This window comes from Anarhichas minor, unplaced genomic scaffold, assembly GCF_050575085.1.
Source record: "Anarhichas minor isolate MPS153535 unplaced genomic scaffold, ASM5057508v1 ptg000058l, whole genome shotgun sequence".
Taxonomy (NCBI): domain Eukaryota; kingdom Metazoa; phylum Chordata; class Actinopteri; order Perciformes; family Anarhichadidae; genus Anarhichas; species Anarhichas minor.
The window spans coordinates 7,667,486-7,686,174 of NW_027466504.1; the positions used below are offsets into that span (position 1 = coordinate 7,667,486).

Below are 18,689 nucleotides of genomic sequence, written 5' to 3' on the forward strand. Positions count from 1 at the left end.
CACGAGCATGATTTAGTTTGGACTGAGAAACGTGTTATTGTGTGTCGGAATGTATCATATTATTCAGTTTCATTGTTATGAAATACCGGACTCCGACTTGCCAGGAAAAGTTAAGGTTTGTGTAGCATGATTTCTGACCACCCTGAATCCAGGAACGTTATGGAATAAGAACGTGTGTGTCGAGCAACGAGAGAGCTGCACTCACCTCGTTGGTGTTGAGGGAAAGGATGCGATCCAGATCCTCTACTAGCTGCTTGAAGGTGGGTCTGTGCGATGAGATGGCATGCCAGCAGTCTTTCATCATCATGTACCTGAGAGAGAAAAAAACAAATAGCACCTGTTTACTCAAAGAGCAGAGTGGATTAAGAGAGCGAGAACAGAGTCATTCAGGGAAGTGTTGCAGGCATCATTTAGCCTGTCCAAGCTCAAGCTGTGCCACTCCTTATCTACCTCGTAATCAAGTTTCATCATTTGCTGGCTGAATGATTCATGCCTCTGGACTCTGGTGTCCATGTCAAAGAATAAATCAAAACATCAAGTGTCCTCTGAAACATTTATGCCATCAATAACAGTGATTGCTGATGGCCTGCTGCTGATCACGACCATGCCTCGCAGTGTTTTGGGTTTTCTAAATACTATAATGTGTGTGTGTGTGTGTGTCTTGCACTGCCATTGTGTCTGTACTTTGTTCTCCATCAACTCTCTCAGTGTGGCACCGTGGCAGAGCTGTGCCATTGTCCACTGACCGCTGAGGACTAATTGTGAATGAGGACACTGATAGCAGCCAGTCACAGCTGTGCAGAGGCCCGACGGAGTGGACACAGAGCCCCGGAGTCATGGATCTGATGGAGACTGGGGTGGCATTAGGGTCTGGCTGTAAGAGCTAGTGTGTGTTTGGGTGACAATGTGGTCAGCGTGGATGTAAATTTGGGAGGAACGACTCTTACAGCTCGTTGGTGCAGTTGCCAGGCTTGTCCATGCGATGTCCCTCTTTCAGCAACTTGAAGAGCTCTTCAACAGGGATGCCAGGGTAGGGGGAGCCCCCGAGGGTGAAGATCTCCCACATCAGCACCCCAAATGACCAGCTGATAAGACAGAAAAACACAGATATACATTAGGAATATAATATGACAACGAAACAGTGAATGGTGTCGTAGAGCTCCCTGTCACTTTAAATAACATTAGGCCATATGAGTCCCTTTCATTTGACCCACAGATCATTTACATAGAGTCACTTGGCCAAAGATTGGAAACAAACTTCAACAGTGTGACCGCAGTGGTGTCAATGCCTTCTTTCTGCCGTCCGGTGGCTTGTGGCGCGAACCCGCTCCCAGTGCCACTCTGGCGCTGATCTCAATGATGGCTTTTGTGCCCGGCTGGCCAGTCACACAGGCTGCCATTGTCCGGTCACACCACACAAAAACAAACAGTGGACCACCCACGGCCGACAGAACAGGAGGGAGATGGCCAGTGACTCTCAACTATTAACTACTTCCTCATCCTTGGTGTCCTGGTTGTTAAATATCAGCGATTGTCCGTTGATTTCCGTCACTGTCACGCAACATGTATATATTAGACAGTGTGGATCCGCAGCGTCTCAGATGAATCATTCTTGCGCTGACAGCATGCTTGATTCATGTCCAAACAAAGGCCGTATTATCATAGTTGCTTACAAACGCTAATCTGCGCGTTACGCTTACGCATTCGGGCAGCCACAGGCCACGTTAGTGGTCCAACCAGGCCAAGCGGGCATGGACAGGCAGGTCGGGGCGTTTATCAGCTCCTCCATCTGTTTACACAACCAGCCCTGGGTTCGTTCTCGCCTCTATCACTGTGTTGTATCTCTCCACTTGTTGACACACTCATCCCTCCTTTCTGTGCTACTTTGTAACCGTCTGTCAATGCTTGTCAAGCATGTTGCTCTGTGCAGTCGGCAACAAACCGACCTTGACTCGCCAAATAAACACGCAAACCAACGTGATCCGGGTCACTTTAACTGACCCCGGCATCTGGCCTTACCAGACAGCACTTGTGTATTCCAGCCGACTAGATGCATAAACTACCTATCAGTGTAAAAGTGACTCTGTATTCCGGAGGCGTATTCAAATTTCATTACATTCACATCTCAAGCACTTAGGTTGTACGTTCTCGATATCGAAAGAAAGCAACATGAATACAAATGTCAGAAAACCTGTCAATACATGACGTAAATGCATCAGCGGATCTGATCCTAATATTAAAAGATTCAAGGCTCCGAAACGTGGCATCGGAGCTAGAGCCATAAACAAATGCATCTGCTTGTCTTTGTTTTGTATTGGTGAGGGGGTGTCTCCACCAAGCCCTGGCCATCATACCGTCTCTCTGGGCCTGAGCCACGACTCTTTCCCTTTTCCTAAGCCAGCCAGAGCTGAGTCCCCTGAGCCCATTTGTCAAAACAGCAAGCGGTAGCTTTCATTGGAATTCATGTATTCATTTAATCTGATGTCATGTATGGATCGCCCACGCTTCTGGTGACGTTTGAGTGCCAGCCCACCGCCCCTTCCACCTCCCCAACGTCTCTCCTCCTCTTCCTCCTCCTGCCTTCATGCGCTATGTGAAAAAGCCAATTACTAAAAGTGAGTGATGAAACGTAATTAGCAGCGAACTGACAGAAAGGACCACAGTAGGCAGTTCATGTCTGCCCACCCCCCACTCGGCCCCCTGTACTCCCCCAGGTTATTGATTGATGCTGCCATGGAACATGAAGGGCATGATGTGTATGTGTGCACACACAAACATGGACAGTAGCAAGCTCCTCGATCCAAGTGCTTAACTGGATGAGCGCTATGTTCAGCGTGCTACTGCTGTATGACTCATAGACACACACACACACACACACACACACAAAATCTTCTTTCCCAGGGGTCAGCGTGCAAGGCATTTATCTAATTGCCACATACGCTTTCTGCCGGCGGTGTCTGGAGCAGAAACTTCAAACAACGCTGTCAGGACGCGTAAGACTCAAACACCAAAAAGAGAGGGACGCTCTCCCTTTGTTCTGTTTTTAGAATGAGTGCTCTTGACTTAAAAAAAGAGAGAGAGAGAGAGAGAGAGAGACATAGACGGGTCAGCAATTCACATACCAGATGAATGAAAATAAGAACGGCGGGGCGAAAGGAGGAGGAGGAGGAGGAGGAGGGGGGGGGGGGGATTATTTTGATCATGGAACGGCTCCAAAACGATGAGCCACATGTTCAAAGTGTTGAGCAGAATGAGTGGAGGAGAGCGAAGAGGGGATGGCAGGGGGTTAAAGGAGGAGGGTGTAGGGAGGATGAGGCCCGCACTGGCGGGCCGCAGCATTGTTGCGTTTAGACATGTGCGGAGGCCCAACAGGAGGGGAGACCGGAGGAGCGAGGGGTGAGTCGGTGGGGGAGGAGGCACTGGTGGGCTCGGGGCTCCTTGCAGGGCCCTTTGAAGCCGGTCAGATTAGTAACACGGCATTGGCTACAAGTCTAGCGTGAAATCCTCACTTTTGCCACAGACCGGCCAGTGCTGGCCCCCTATAAGCAGCCACCCCCCCCCCCCGCCTAACACTCACCAGTGCTGCACCAAAACACCTCACCCATCCCCAGAAAAACAACCCTCCGAGTCTGCCTACAGGCTTCAGCCAGACTCCATGAAATCTTAAAAACAGCAGTGAGAAGTGTGTTTCACTGTATGAGACGGTTTATTTGCATCACTGGTGTGTGTAAATGGATTTTCTATCATGTAATTGTGGCTGTGGGACACACAAACACACTATACCTATATACTTACACGTCACTCTGGTGTGTGTAGACCCGGTCAAACAGCGCCTCTGGAGCCATCCATTTTACCGGTAGGCGACCCTGGGGAAACAAACGGATGTAAGGTCAAACTAAATCTACACACAACTCATCCCCGGATTTCTTCATTTCTTGCTTGAAGTTTGAATTCATTTGCTGCTGGGAGATCTCATTACTGCTGGAAAAGGCCGATACGTGAAAGCAGCCTTGGGAATGAGGCACTAGAGCGGCTGTCTGGGAGGAGGATTTCCCAGAGGAACGTTTACATTGTTAAAGCAATAGAGCTGATAAACAGGGTCACAGATAAAGGAGAGAGTTTATCTGTGTGCCATTAAAACACTGGCTGGGACGCTAAGCGTTGCTGACAAGGCGACCTTGGTCAATATCTGTTTGGTAGACTAATGGCAAGAACAATCTCAGCAGACACTCCGAATTACTAAATGAAGAGATAACACCTAAATAAGTCCTCCTATCTCCTAAATAATAAGCTTACTACAACAAAAATATATATATAAAAAAAGACAAACTGAAATAAAACAAATGTGTCACTACAATGACGGCTCTGTCTAGATTAGCTTAACGCAATCATCATTGTCGCTGCTGTCATTGTCCTAATCATCATTACCATCGACATCATCGCATATTGTTGTTGTTGTTGTCAGCTAGTGCTCTGCATGCGATGAAAAGCCACCCATGCATACTAAATGAGGATGTGCAGGCAATGCTGCTCCGCGGTGGGAAGGAAAGACGCCACTGGGCCACTATGGAAACGTCAATTATGTTTTAAGCCGCTCCCCTCTCGCTCTGTCTCTCTTTTTCTGGCTAATTGTATAAGTGTCTATGGAACTAAAGGAACTAAAGGAACAAGAGACTGAGGGATAAACAGGGCAGAGTCTCCAGAAGCACTACATTCACAGGCTTCCTGGGAACCTGCAGCTTCTGCCAAGACACCAGCCGAGGGGAAGAGTGGAATAGAAAGATGAGGGAATTAGAGAAAATAGAGAGACCAGTAGACTAATCTCACACTGCGACTCTCAAAAAAACGCTCTCCTCCCTCAATGTGTGTATAGCGCAGGTCGAGGACTCACATTGGTCGTCTTTTTATAGTAGTCGATGTTATGGACGTCCCTGGCCAGGCCGAAGTCAGCGATCTTCATGAAGTTACTCTCTGTGACCAGGACGTTCCTCGCCGCCAGGTCTCTGTGTATACACTGGAATGGAGAGAGTGAGACATGAGTGGGGAGGGAAAGGGGGAAGGTCACAGAGTGGAAAAAGTGAGAGAAGAGAGGAATAAGACAGTTGCCTCATTCCATAAATAAATCAACTGTGAAACAGGTGTATACTTAATTTGGAACAGTGTTAAGATGTTTGTGGCGCATGTAATCGTCCAGAAATCTCCTGCACAGAGGTAGCACTTGACTGCATACCATGAGCGTGTCTGGATAAGTAAGGATTCCTCGCATACTTTAGCGCATATATGGTCGAAGTTGTTTCTGTGCATCTGCGCGCATGTGCAAGAAATGTACGTTTGTGTGTGTGTGCGTGTGCTTGAGTGAGAGACAGTACGCTCTGTCACATTCCAACAGTGAGAGGGAGCGTGAGGGTGCGTTTGGCCAACATGGACGTACCCCCATTGTGAGAAACCTCGCAGTTCTTCTACACAGAGGGGCTTTTGTGGTTGAATGAGAGACAATGCAGGAATTTGGGTAGGGGGTCAGAGAAGTGTTTTTAGGAGACAACATTCCCACAGTGACGCACATGCAAGCAAAAACTTGCTGAATACGGCACATCAAATGCTCTGTGTGCTGGCACTGAGATCTGTCTAGGCAGCCAGCAGGGGACTGATGTGAGAACCGGATATTTTGTGTGTGTGTGTGTGTGTGTGTGTGTGTGTGTGTGTGTGTCCATCCTTACCTTCTGTGATGCTAGGTACTCCATGCCCCGTGCCACCTGATAAGTGCAGGAGACCAGATCTTTGAAAGTAAGCTGTTCATCGGAGACACGGGTGATGTCATAGGAGTACTCCATGCCGGGCGGCCGGCGGGCTCGGAGGTACTCCCTAAGGTTGCCTTTGGAGGCGTACTCCACTATCACATAGAGGGCACCTGCAACGGAGAAAAGACCCACATTACCTCTTGAGCATAAATGATTCCTATAAATGAGAGAAAGTGACACTGGACCAAATTCAGAGAGAAGTTGTAATGGTTAATACAGTACATAAAGAAGAGGCACCTCTTGTTTGAATGTTAAGACTTTCAATTTGATGCTGGATTCAAGGAAATTCTGAATGGGAAACACCTTCCAAAGGGCCAAACTGTCCAACGTTGCAACTCAGCATTTATATACATTTCAAAAACTCAAATTTAATCCACCGTCATTTTCTGCCGGGACTGAAAAGGCGCGCTTCGTGTGAAAAGAGCAGGAGTGGAAGTAACACATTACACACACACACGCATTACTGTACTCATTACAAAGTTGTTGTTTTTTGTACTGTTGTGAGTATTTTTGTTTTTATCTGTAATTTTACTGATTAAAAAAAGTTTTGTACCGTGTTACATTTCAAGTCGTGTCCTTTACAGAGCAAAGACAAAAGTCACATTAATAATTCCTGACAGTACACCACACGCTACATGGTGTGTAAAGAACGGTGCAGTCTCTCCTTTGCTGTGATACGTGCGTACACACACTCACACTCACACACACACACACACACACACACACACACACACACACACACACACACACACACACACACACACACATTTAACTGACCTACTTTTTACTAAGTACATTACTCAAGTACTTTGAGTCAACGTTACGTTTACTTGAGTACAATATTCTAGTAGTCTTTCCACCTCTGGAAAAGGGGCATAGTTGCAAGTGGACTGCATATTATTTCTTTTCATTTTTCACGCCATCGTGGCTCCACTGATCTTCATGAATAAGAAAAAAATAAAGTTCTTACATTGCTCAGCATCATCCACTCTTCGCATCCAATCAACCTTTCCATGTGACTTACTAAGACTTCTAGCCGCCGCTACCTTGTCCTTCACTACCTGTCTGATGTGGTCTGATCAAACATTTTATAAGTGTGTTTGAAGTGTGCGGCAACCTTAACTTGTAAAAAACGTAACAAGGCAGATGACTGAATACTATACTAACAAATGATACAATATTCTAAGTGTACCCCCTTCTTCAGGCACTCTAAGATGTGTTATGCTTTGTCCCTACTCACCATCTTGTGTACAGGCCCCCAAAAGATTAATAATGTTCTTATGTTTGCCGATCATCTTCATCATTTCCATCTCTGACACCAGGTCAGACAGGTCTTTCTCCGTGGCGTCATCTAAGAACAGAAGAAGTAGGATGGAAGGTTGTCAGGGAAAACCTCCGCAAAACAAACACAGCGTGGTCCTGTCTTCCCTTTAACCCTGTGACCCAGTATCTGGCCAGTGAGACAACACCTTGTTTTGTAGGTGCTTCTGATTAAGTGCGGCTGACAGACAATGTGGGCTTAAGTTACTGCAGCGAGGGAAGCTCCTCACACAGACTACAGAGACATCCTTTCAGTGCCAGGAGGAGGGAGGAGGAGGAATTAAAGACGCTCAATCAGGATTCATTATCTGCTGCACAGGCTCCTTTTTCATGGGACTGACTGAGCCAGTGCAGGTATCCAGACGGTCAGAATGGCATTGCCTGCATTCCTCTGGACCATTACCTTACCTGGAGTGGTCATAAAGAGTACATTTCCATTGTCAAGGTTGGTCCAATAGTTTCCCCCCCTCCCGCTGATTTCATTAATCATAGCAGTGCTGCTAGTGTGACTTGCCTCTTTGTGTGGGTGCTGACTGAGCTCCAGCCAGCTGCTGCTCTGGGGTCAGGTATGCGACCGCCCCTAACCCTCACCTACACAACCCGCCTCCCCCTAGCCGTCACTCAGCAACCACCAATAACGAATAATAATGACAGCCCCGGGCTCCGCCTCGCACCTTTGCTGAACCCTCACTGGAGCATAAATCACCTATAAAATGTACTCGGGTTTCCCACAAGACATAATGAAGCAGTGTGCGTCTTATCCCTGTGGTCTGATTTGAAGCAAGACGTTTACCATTACAAGCTCACTGTGATTGTGCGGCAGCAGGAGAGCCGCTTACCTTTCAGCATCTTGACAGCGACTGTTACGGCCTCCTTGGGTTTGTCCTTGTCGATGCCCAGGGCCTCTGCCATTACAACTTGGCCGAAGCAACCTTCACCTAGGGGCTTGCCCAGGGTCAACCTGTAGCCAGCAGAAAGCAAACATAAAGGGGGGGGGACAGACAGGAAGCTGTTTAGCTGCTGAAACACAAACTGAAATTCATCGACTTGACCTGACTGTGGCATCGATTCCCTCCCTGTGCAGAAATAAACAGGTTAGATAGAGCTAGAGAGGTAATGAAACCAGGCACCAGGCCAGTTTCTCAACCTCACCCTGTGTTTTGTTTTTTACTAGATCGCTCTCTCTGTTTCAATCAGATTGTGTCTGTGTGAGTGCTTTATTGGCGTGGTGACTGCAGCCCGTGCCAGGGCAGTAGGTAGGAACTTGAAGGCAGTGGCATGGCAATGATAATCATCCGATAAAGCAAGGGAGAGGCACTCATTTCTAAACTGTTTACCCTGCCTTGGCATGTTCCAATATACACTCTTTACAAGTCATTACACAGGGCTTAGCTTAGCGCTGACGCATTAGCCTGTGACGAATAGGATGCTGGCTTTGTGTTGCCATACTGGTGGGCCTGACTACAATACCAGATGGAAATATAAGCACTTTTTTCATTGGAAGCAAGCCATGTCAGAATCGCTGGTGTGTCCAACTATGTGACAGTGATTAATATGGTGAGGAAATAATGCTTGCTCACACACACTCTTCCACAACTATTCATGAGAGCCTCAGCAACTATCTGAACCCAGAACTAGCAGTGTACCTTGGTGCTTTTTCCGTTTGATTGACAGGTGTAGCCCCACCCCTAAGGCCCAGTGTCCTGGCTATGTAAACACTCACACCGCATGCCGCAAAGCCTAGAGGCTGAGGCCGGCGCCCTGCCGTAGTAACACAATCCCCTATCTGTCCACACACTCGCCACACTCAATGGCATCCATTCTGTCCATCCAGCCACACATAATCAATGTTATTTTTTCCTCCATGAAAACCGCAAACGTTAGCATTCCCCTGCGTTCTGCAATCCCAACATGATCCCTCAGGCGCTGGGACGACAGGCGAGGAATAAAGGCCCAAACAGAAAGGCACACAGAGATCTATTCAGCCTGGATGAAACATCCCGTTTGGTGGGCTCATCAATTAAAATCAAAACTTTTCCCCAGAATTCCATTCTGCATGCACAAGAGAGTCTAGCTTTACGTTAGAATAATATTTTGCACGTATGAGTAATGGTAGAATTTAGAATCCAAGCAATGTTTTTACTGCTTTTTACAACCATTTCAACAAAAAAGCAGGCCTTCGTGTTTATGGTTTGGGATTTTCCCTTTTCTTTCAAAACCAGACACCTCAAGTGGGTATTAAACAACTCTAACCTTTGCTGTCCTGTTAAATCCACCCTCAAGCTTATCACCGGCCGCTGCAACTGTGACAAATCGAAACCTCAGTGGTGCTAATTCCTCTGGTATGACGCCGAGCAAACACTCCTAGCCCAAACACGCTGATGAAAGCCGCGAGTGCGAACCAGTAATTAGCACCGTTCCTTTACTTACCATCAGAAGCCTGTGTGCGGCTATGTGCGAGTGAGAGTGTGACGCGGCAGCACTTGTAAAGATGAGGCATGGGGCACGGTGCCAAGTTCAGGTCATTTTATTACAGCACCAACAGATGAATCAGCAGCCTTTATCTGAGACACCACAACCATTATTCAGCAGTTAGTCGCTATTGCCTGCTGTCTGTCGGTGTTAATAGTACTCTTCACCTAGAACAATGGTTATCTGATCATTCAGTAGCCCAGATACAATCAGACAGATGTGCTTCATGTACTGTAGTAATCGTGGTGTTATCAGCTACAGTAATGCGCCCTGTTAGCCAAAGATAGTTGAGTTGGCATTGAGGACAATGGCTGAGGGTGTAGAGCTGAACGTTGTCATGCATACTGTCAAAGAGGTACTGTATGCAGCAATGAATGCTGAGTGTGTAATTATGAATACCCCTTTTAGATAAAAGTGGTGTTGCACAGCAGATCTGCATTTGAAAGTATTTTTAATGCTTTATGCAGGAGCTGAATCTGATTTACATAATTACGTATTCAGCATTTTTGTAAAATGGTAAAACTTGCAATTAGGGCTAGGTCATAATGACTATTTTCAGTGCAACACATCAATCTTCATGAGCACAAAAACCAGCAGAATCACAAAAGTCTGCCATACAGTTTCACTTTTTTCTGATGCAAAATAAGAGGACAAGACAGGACGAGGCAGCTAGCTATCGTGTGCATGAGAAACGAGCGGCCCTCACCTGTCTCGGGAAAACTCCCAGCGCGGATCCTCGGGCAGGTCATACTCAGGGATTGGATCGTCGTGCGCCGAGCTCCGCCGCGTCGTGATGCGTACCAGCGGAGTACTGGAGTTCATGGAAGAGCTTGAGTCTGCCGACACCTAAAGGAGTAGAAAGATTGGCTGATCACCGGAGTCTGGGTTCATAGGTCAGATAAAGCTCCAAGGCATCACTAGAGGAGTCAGAGTTGATCTGCATGTCTGCAAGATTGACTATGGTACTTTTATTAAAACTACAAGGTATGTTGTTTAATAAGAATACATCTTAAATTTCCACGGTTAATGCTTTAACATTACAGTAGAATCTATCTCTAGGCCAGAGATTACATTTCAGTGATCATTAAGAAGAGAGCAACAACAGTCATTTTGATGAATGTGTGTGGATCATTCATCCTCGCCGTTGTCCTCGGGGCTCGTCTCTCGTCTCTCCACCCTAAACTTACCTTGACACAGGAATCAGTCTCTCCGCAGAATGTAATCCAATACTTTTTGTACCTTTTGGAACATACCTTTTGGTTTCCCTTGAGGGGGAAAGCATGGCTCACACAGAGAAAAAAAAAACTCTGTCTGCAGTGTCGGGCAGCAGTGGTAACTTGCTCAGAAATGCATGCCCTCTAAGTGAGGTGGATTGTTTAAAATCCCGCAGCAGTATATATTAATTGTATACAAAAGTTTGTAGTCTGACATTGTATTTCTGCAATGTGTGTTTTTCTCCTCTAGGGGTGTTAAATGCCTTTAGAACTCTTTATCTACTTTCTGTTACCTGGCGGCGCAGAGGGATCTGCTTGCTCAGTTTGTGGACCGGTGGTTGGCCCCCAAAGTCGGGTTTCTTTGCGGTGTTCCTCATGCGGCAAATCACCACAATGCCCACCATGCAGGCGATGAGGAAGACGCCTGCGCAGTATATCGCGATCTCCACATAGTCCGGGGAAAGGGGCCCTGGGGACTTCTCGAGTGCTGAGGGTAAAATAAAGGGTGAGCAGTGAGACGGAGGTCAGGGAAAGAAAGTTAAAGGAAGACTCTCACTGATCTCTCTCACACACACACACGTATGGGTGACAGGCACATTCTCCATTTGAATAGACACACATGGGTATCAGACAGGCAAACAGAGACAAATGCTTTGGAGATGATTCATGCGTGAATGTAAGCACCATCGGCAGGCAAACTAAACAGAAACGATTTTGTTACATCCTTCTCTCGCTCTTCTTCCCACGGCAGCACTCCTACTTTTCTTTTTGTTTTTAACCTAACAGACCTGTACAGGGCTTAACAGATTCTACATCATGACTCAGCCAGTACAACCAGGCCTATGTCTGCATTCTGTGCTAATGTTGGAGACACGCGAGCACAAAACGCAAACACACACCCACGGACGACGGAACTATCCACGCTTTCACTTCAGATCGCAAACAAGGGAGAGCGGTGTCCTACGTGTATGTGGCCTGAACTTCCTGTCAAGGAAATGGCCTGAGTTTGTGTGTGTGCGTTTGTGTCATAGACATGTACTGCTCAATAATGCAAAACCCTCCCTACCACAAACAAGGCTCTTGTGCAGCTCAGCGAACCAAGCAGTCTGCAGGAGGTGACGCTACAACTATAGCAACCGTTCTCATGTCTGCCTTGTATCTGCCCGACCAGAAACCCACAGCGCACAGATAGAAGCCACAGCCTCGAAGGCGCCATCAGTGCAGATAGAGCACATCAAGGGCAATAAAAATTACATATTGCTCCCAGAGGAAATGGCTCGCCTGTGATCATTACGCTGTATTGTTTACAGACGAAACAAAACTATCGTCTGCTTACGACATTAAGGGAGGGTTGATACCGGTTGTCTGTTGCGGGCTGCAGACAGTAAACTACTCTCATCGATCTCATTTGATGCCCGCCCGACTTTCGACTAGAACTTGAGCAGAGACATTTTGTTTCTGTTTAGTCTGGAGTGAACTTGTGCGGATGCTGACACTGAGTTTTATGTATTTGATCCTTTAGTATGCATAATTACAGGCCAGACATACAGCAACGGACACAAATAGGATAAAACGAGTTGATAAATGAGAGCACACGAATGGACAAACATTCACATGCATGAGTCCTTCACGGTGTAGAAGCGGAGAGAGGTTTGGCCCTGATAATTGTGAAAGGCAAGCCAACTTGAAGCGAGTGTTGAGCTTTACCTTTCGATCTTTATTCCAAACAGGAATAAGGATCTTAAAAGAAGCCAATTATCAGAGCCAGGGAAGGGGTGGAGAACATTTTAAATCATAATAAAAAATAAAAATGTTTGACATGCATACTTGGAACAAAAATGTGGCACCGAAAGACTTTTCCCAAGGTGCAGGAGAGAGATGTAATAGAAGAAAAAAAAAAAAAGAAGGCGGGCAACAAACCCTCCCCTCATTTTGGAGTCCAGAGACACTCGAGCTGCTCTGGGAGCTCCACTTCCGTCTCAGAGTTATAATAAGTCGTCTGCAAACTACCGCATTATCTGCTCTGAGCTGTCAACAGCTCGCCAATCCAGATAATATTATGGAATATATGCTCCCTGCTCTTACGTTACATTATCTTGGATGTTGACTGTGCTGGTTCACAGCAGTAATCTAATATTTAAGCCGTGTGCCTCGAGACTCCGGGGGGAGGACTTGCCTTCCACAGAGGTCATTGAAATTACATAATCCAACAGTTTTAGACAAGCCTGAGAGAAAGAAAAGAGAGGACAGTAGACGAGTGTATATACCTGGAAGCACCGTCAACCAAGCAGTGTGAAAGGAGATCCCAATAGAATTACCCGCCAAGCACGTAAACTCCCCAGAATCTTCAAATGTTACATTGGGCAAGTTGAGAACTTCTATCTCCTTATCTGTGGTGTTAACACCTGCGGTCTGGTGAGGAGGAGAAGAGGAGGAAGTGGAAAGGGGGGAGGTGTAGAAGAAAAAAAATAGGGATGAAGATGAGAGCAAAGAGGGGGGGGGGGGGGGGGCGGAAAGCAGAAAAGAGGAGGACAAGTCACAGAGAAAGACGGGGGGGGGGGGGGGGGACAGAGAGAGAAAACAAATGAGACCCAAAACACCAAGAGAGAAATAAGCTGGATGGCGTCCTTCGTTGAGGTCCAATCTAGAGCAAAGGATGTTGGGAGTTTCCAAGGGTGAGAAGGAGGAGGGTTCATAAATACAGATAGAGCCCAGTATGCCACCAAAACATGAGAACCAATGAACTAATACACCAAAAAAAAAAAAAAGGTTCCCGTCACCAACAGAACCTGCTAACAGAAGCCAGTCGAATCCACTCATTTGACTGGACACATGCACAAACACACACAGAGAGCATGGAGAGCACTGCACTGCAACACCATCTTGACACAGCTTGCAAGAGAGAGAGAAAGAGAGAGAATGTAAGAGAAGGCAAAGTGAGATGCCAGCTGTGTCTAGGTATGCAGGTCCGACCAGTGCTTCCATGGCTGCGCTAGTCTCAGCAGTGGAGGGAGCAGCTGAAACACAAGGGTCAAACATTAGGGGAGAGACGGTCTGTGAGCCCCAGGACCACCAAGAGACCACCAGCAGGACCAGCACAGCACAGCAGGTCAGGGATGAACCCCAGGAAACCACACCGGGGAGAGAGGGAGGGTAGTTTGGGGTCAGGTTTCGAGGGTTACCTGGGATGACAGTCAGCCAGCCCGACTGGCTGGCCTCGCCTATATAATTGGAGACTTTACAGATATACTCCCCAGCATCTTTCTCCGTCACGTTGGTGAGGGTGAGCATCTCCACGTCGGAGCTGTTAATGCCTGAACGCTGCAATCCACACGAACACACACACACACACTTAGAACTTGTGAAGTCAGACAAATACGTAGAATGAATCAGACAGACTTGCAAACATCGTAACTATTTCAATATGCAGGAGAGAGGAGAGAGCAGGAATCACCACCAAGAGCCAGCATGGAAGAGACCTATCAGATCAGTAAGGGAGGAAATGTAATGTTCAGTTCTTTTATATTACACCTCCAACCGCTAACAGAGAACCAAGAAAAAAAAGAAAGAAGGAAGTACTCTAATCAAGACAATAAAATCTAAAAGAGGAAGTGTAGAAAGGTACCTTTAACACTCGGACGTAAGGGTTTCCGTCGGGGCCTAAGCGACTGCCGTTCTGGCTGACGTGTTTCAGCCACTGGATGTGAGGTTGGGCGTCACTGTAGACCTTGCAGACGAAGCGGGCGTCCTCCCCAACATGAACAGTGACGTTGGCCGGGAGACCAGCCTGGAGAATGGGCCGGTGAGGGGACCGTTCTGTTGAGAGGGAGGGAAATATTACCTATAGGAGGCCGGTTACATTACGTAAACGGATATGCCGACCAACAGGGAGGTGTTTTAAAAAACTGTGCCGGCCTTGGAATGAGAAACACCTTCATAGCACCCCATCTCCAGCTATCTGCATTCTTTTACAAGCAAACATTTGGCCTGCGAATCCAAACAGAGCGAGACCTGTTGAACAATGCCCCCTTTCAAAACCCTACCCGGCCCTCGCAACCTAACTGAGGAGCCTAACCCCCCCACACACACCCACACACACACACACACACACACACACACAGACAGCAACCACCCGCTACCACCACACGCACGCACATACACAGAAAATGACATCACTAAGCCTGGGGCGCTGCATTGCCTTTCCAAAACAAAGCCTCGAGGTAGGTGCAGTGAATTTTTGTGTGTATGAGGTCGGGGGTGGGTCAGGGGGGGATGGTAAGAGAGTGAGGCCGGGTTTAAGAAGGAGGGCTAAAAAGGGAGAGTGAATTAGCGGGATGAGTGAGGGGCCGAAAAGGGATCAACAGATGGAGAGTGCAGAGACTAGGAGCCAGAGACTTCTTCCACATGTCTGCCTGTCCTCCTGCTCCATCTTCCTGAAATCTGTCAGATCAGATGATTCTCCCTCCCTCCCCATCTCCCTCCTCCTTCCAGCACACTCCAAGGGTTCGCCTTGTTTATTGTCGCCAAATCTTGGTCAAGCCAACCAAACAGAATACTTTCAGGCATGGTATAGATTTACTAAAACAAGAGTAATGCAGAAAGATATATGTGGAGATGAGACTTTCATTCTAACCATCATTATAGCTGATCCAAATGTTAGCTGGAGCATTTAGAGCTGCATGGCCGACACCTCAGACCAGATGGGTGTGTAGTGCGATAAAACAGGCCGCATCATGAATATGGAGAAACCGCAAAACAATAAAAGTTTGTGGAAGAATTCTCGGTTAAATTGGAAAAGGGAATATTGTGTGTGTGCGTGCGTGTCGATGTGTGTGGTCAGAGAAGCTCCTTTATGGCCCATCGACCTCACACAAAAAAACTACACTTAAGGAAGGAACGACATGAAGGACGACGGGGACATAAATAGTAAAAGAAGGATTTGACTAGTACAGGTTTTAGGTACTTGTATTTGACTTGCTACTTTATACTTTAACTTTACCAGATTTCAGAGGATATATATGTACTTTGCAGTTTTTAATGGTTTGTGGCCCCTTTAAACATCTCAGATGGTTTCAATAACGCCAGTGCTCAAAGAGGTCAAGTCATCCAATTTTTCACCAAAAAAGCAAATATTTTTATTGGAGAAAACTCCAAAAACTGAAAACAGATTCATGCGTCAGAACTTTGTTTTCTCTTCTGTCGCCCATTAATCATCTCACGACCCCTCAGATATGTTTTGTGAATCTTTGGAATGGCCGACTAGGTTAATGGCTAATGGCATCCCACTAGGTTGGGAACCATTAAACTAAAGTAGCTAACCGAATATTACGTTATTAAAACTATCTCAACCTCAAGCAGCTAGAGAATGCCTACCCATTGATGTAATCGGTATTAACCATAAAATGATGTCATACAGAGCAATACATCAGTCACGGGATATTTTACTGCCGAATGAGTACTTTTACTTTGATACCTTAAGTAAGTTTGTTGATTTTGAATGAGGGAATTGTAATGAACTTGAAATGGAATGAAAGAGAAGACCCTGCTGTGGAGCTTTTTCATGTTTTGCTGTGACCCATATGTAGTGACCCGTTTCAAAACTGAATCCATTTATCAATTAAATCATTAGTGGAGAAATTTGATGGCAGCGGCGGTGGGATAGAGGCCGAAAGAAGCGTAAGGAGACGATCCAGGGGCATTCCATGGTGTCCCCATGCGAGACCGCTGAACTCTGGGTAACCTGGCGGCTTGGCACACAGGGCCCTAAGGGTCAGGGAGGGGTAGAGGCACAGGAAGAGAGCACGGCGTGGCACAGGATGGCATGGGGCTACCAACAAAGTGCCGCATGGCCACTGGGTGCCACAGTTCTGATTGAAAGAGCCGACGTGTTTTGACTCCTCGTTTGTGTCTACTCGTCATGTGTGTCTGCTCGCGGACGTCCCACTGCGGCCCTTTCTACAGAGGCCAGTTTGAACCGGTTCCTCGTGGGTTTAATAGCTGATCCTGCAGGTCATTTGGGCAAAAAAAAAAAGAAGAGTGATAAGAACAGCCTTTTCTGTCTCTGTTTCCCCTCCTTTTCTCTGTCTCCCCCCCTCCCCTCCCTCTGTCCACCCCACTATAATGGAGGAAAAGGTTGCAGGGGGCAGTGGCTGCGGAGCCAGACGTGGAGGGGGTTTACTGCTCTGCAATAAAACAGAACAAAAAACTGAAATATGCGGTCTGAAGGAGAGCTTTAGCAGCAGAGCAGGGGGCCGCAGTTGGGGAGCATGTGTGTGCGTGTGCGGACCTTCACGTGTTTCTGTACATGTGCGGACCTTCACGTGTTTGTGTGCATGTGCCTATAGGCCCTTTAAAACGTGACATACAACATAAACATTCTAAACAGATCCCTTTGTATTTCCTGTTGCGATGTCTGGTAATGCAGGAGCTGACAGGGAGTAAACTTGGTTCTAAGCTGTTGCTCTCGAAACCCTCAGGTAATCGATCTCCATCTGATATAATGAAAATAACACTACTTATTACCATGGAGACACTTATCAAAACAGAAGTGTGTCATTACAGTAGGTCTGCTCAAAACAGTGGTGACAGGAGGAGAATACTTCTACATACATGTGGGCCCTAAATGCTCTTCTGTGACTCAAACTGCTGCAGCTCCACGTCTGTCAGAGTTATCTGTGCATTACTGAGCCGCCTTGAGAAGAATAACTGTGTCAGATAAACTTTGATTGTTTGTATTGGGATTTGAGTGAGGCCAAAGGAGAGAGGGCCCGCAACAAATTGACGGCAAAGTTGCTGTGCACTCTTACACATTGATCCATCTTTATCCCACTCCCCTTGTACCCGCTCCCTATCGATTCTGCAAACTGAGCGGAAAAACACTCTTTGATTTCTGCGCTCCAAAGGTCATAGCGAGGGGTTGACTGAGTTGGGTCTGAACTCGCTGTGATACAGTAGTGCGGAGTCAGCACTCTGTGTCCTCACAGAGCAACAATCATCCGCAACCGGTTTAAGTCCCCATCATACCTTAGCTGAACTGAAAGGGTCAGTTCATCCAAATCACACAAGAAGCATCTATCTTTCAGTTTGTTTTATTCGCCAAGACTGTGGTGCTCCAATCATGCAAAATTGCATATGAAAAACTGGACAACAATGTGTTTTTTTCTCAGAGACAGTTTCCCTGTTACTCAAGATAATCCACAAACTTCACAAGTCAGCAGTTTTTCAAAGAAAATATTTCTTTACTAAAAAGGAGTTACAGTTCATTTTTGTGTGTGTATGATTTGGGTGAACTGAACCTTTAAATCAACTGTCAGAAATAATGATTTAAGGTGTTAAGGAGTTAAGGTGGGTGACGGACAAAACAGCCACCACGTTGGTGCTTTAAACAGAGAAGACTACCTCATACATATAATATAATTGGACCATTAACACATAATACCATAATGAATGTCGGATTTGCCCAAATTAATTAAAGAATATATAATATAATAACCCAAATTATATAAATGAACGGAAACTACATGAAAACTGTTGACACATGCATCTTTAGATCCCACACACTTGGCAGCACTCCTTGACCTGCACCTGCATCCAGAGTGCACCTGGGCCATCAAACAGCGCACACACTATCCTCACTGTGAGAACTCTTTCCGCTTGCTTCCCCTTCCTCCACCCCCCCCACCACCACCGCCTTCATTGGCCTCACAGGTGTACTCTGAGCCCGAGGGTGTGTTTTGCGCACGGTACTGACCCACTACATCCAGGGTGTAGGTGTGGTTGATAGCTCCGAACTCGTTCTCCACCAGACAGGTGTAGTTGCCCTTGTCCGACGGCACCACGCTCTCCATGATCAGGGTCCAGTGCTGGCTACGCACCTGGGAGTGAG

The 18,689-nt window shown here is 46.8% G+C and overlaps 1 protein-coding gene across 3 annotated transcripts in view; it reads right to left on the reverse strand.

Annotated features, from left to right (window-relative positions):
- fgfr2 (fibroblast growth factor receptor 2) overlaps nucleotides 1-18,689 on the reverse strand; it is a 38,830-nt gene that overhangs the window by 2,880 nt on the left and 17,261 nt on the right. Inside the window, exons 6-17 of one of the 3 annotated variants that reach the window (XM_076077402.1) lie at nucleotides 18,555-18,678; nucleotides 14,430-14,620; nucleotides 13,987-14,125; nucleotides 11,098-11,291; nucleotides 10,297-10,436; nucleotides 7,958-8,079; nucleotides 7,039-7,149; nucleotides 5,718-5,908; nucleotides 4,892-5,014; nucleotides 3,796-3,866; nucleotides 948-1,085; nucleotides 206-311 (exon numbers count right to left, since the gene is read on the reverse strand). In XM_076077402.1, the coding sequence (XP_075933517.1) occupies nucleotides 206-311; nucleotides 948-1,085; nucleotides 3,796-3,866; nucleotides 4,892-5,014; nucleotides 5,718-5,908; nucleotides 7,039-7,149; nucleotides 7,958-8,079; nucleotides 10,297-10,436; nucleotides 11,098-11,291; nucleotides 13,987-14,125; nucleotides 14,430-14,620; nucleotides 18,555-18,678 (1,650 nt within the window). Of the gene's footprint in view, nucleotides 1-205; nucleotides 312-947; nucleotides 1,086-3,795; nucleotides 3,867-4,891; nucleotides 5,015-5,717; nucleotides 5,909-7,038; nucleotides 7,150-7,957; nucleotides 8,080-10,296; nucleotides 10,437-11,090; nucleotides 11,292-13,071; nucleotides 13,217-13,986; nucleotides 14,126-14,429; nucleotides 14,621-18,554; nucleotides 18,679-18,689 lie in introns of all 3 variants that reach the window. The other 2 variants (XM_076077401.1, XM_076077400.1) reach the window with 2 other exon arrangements.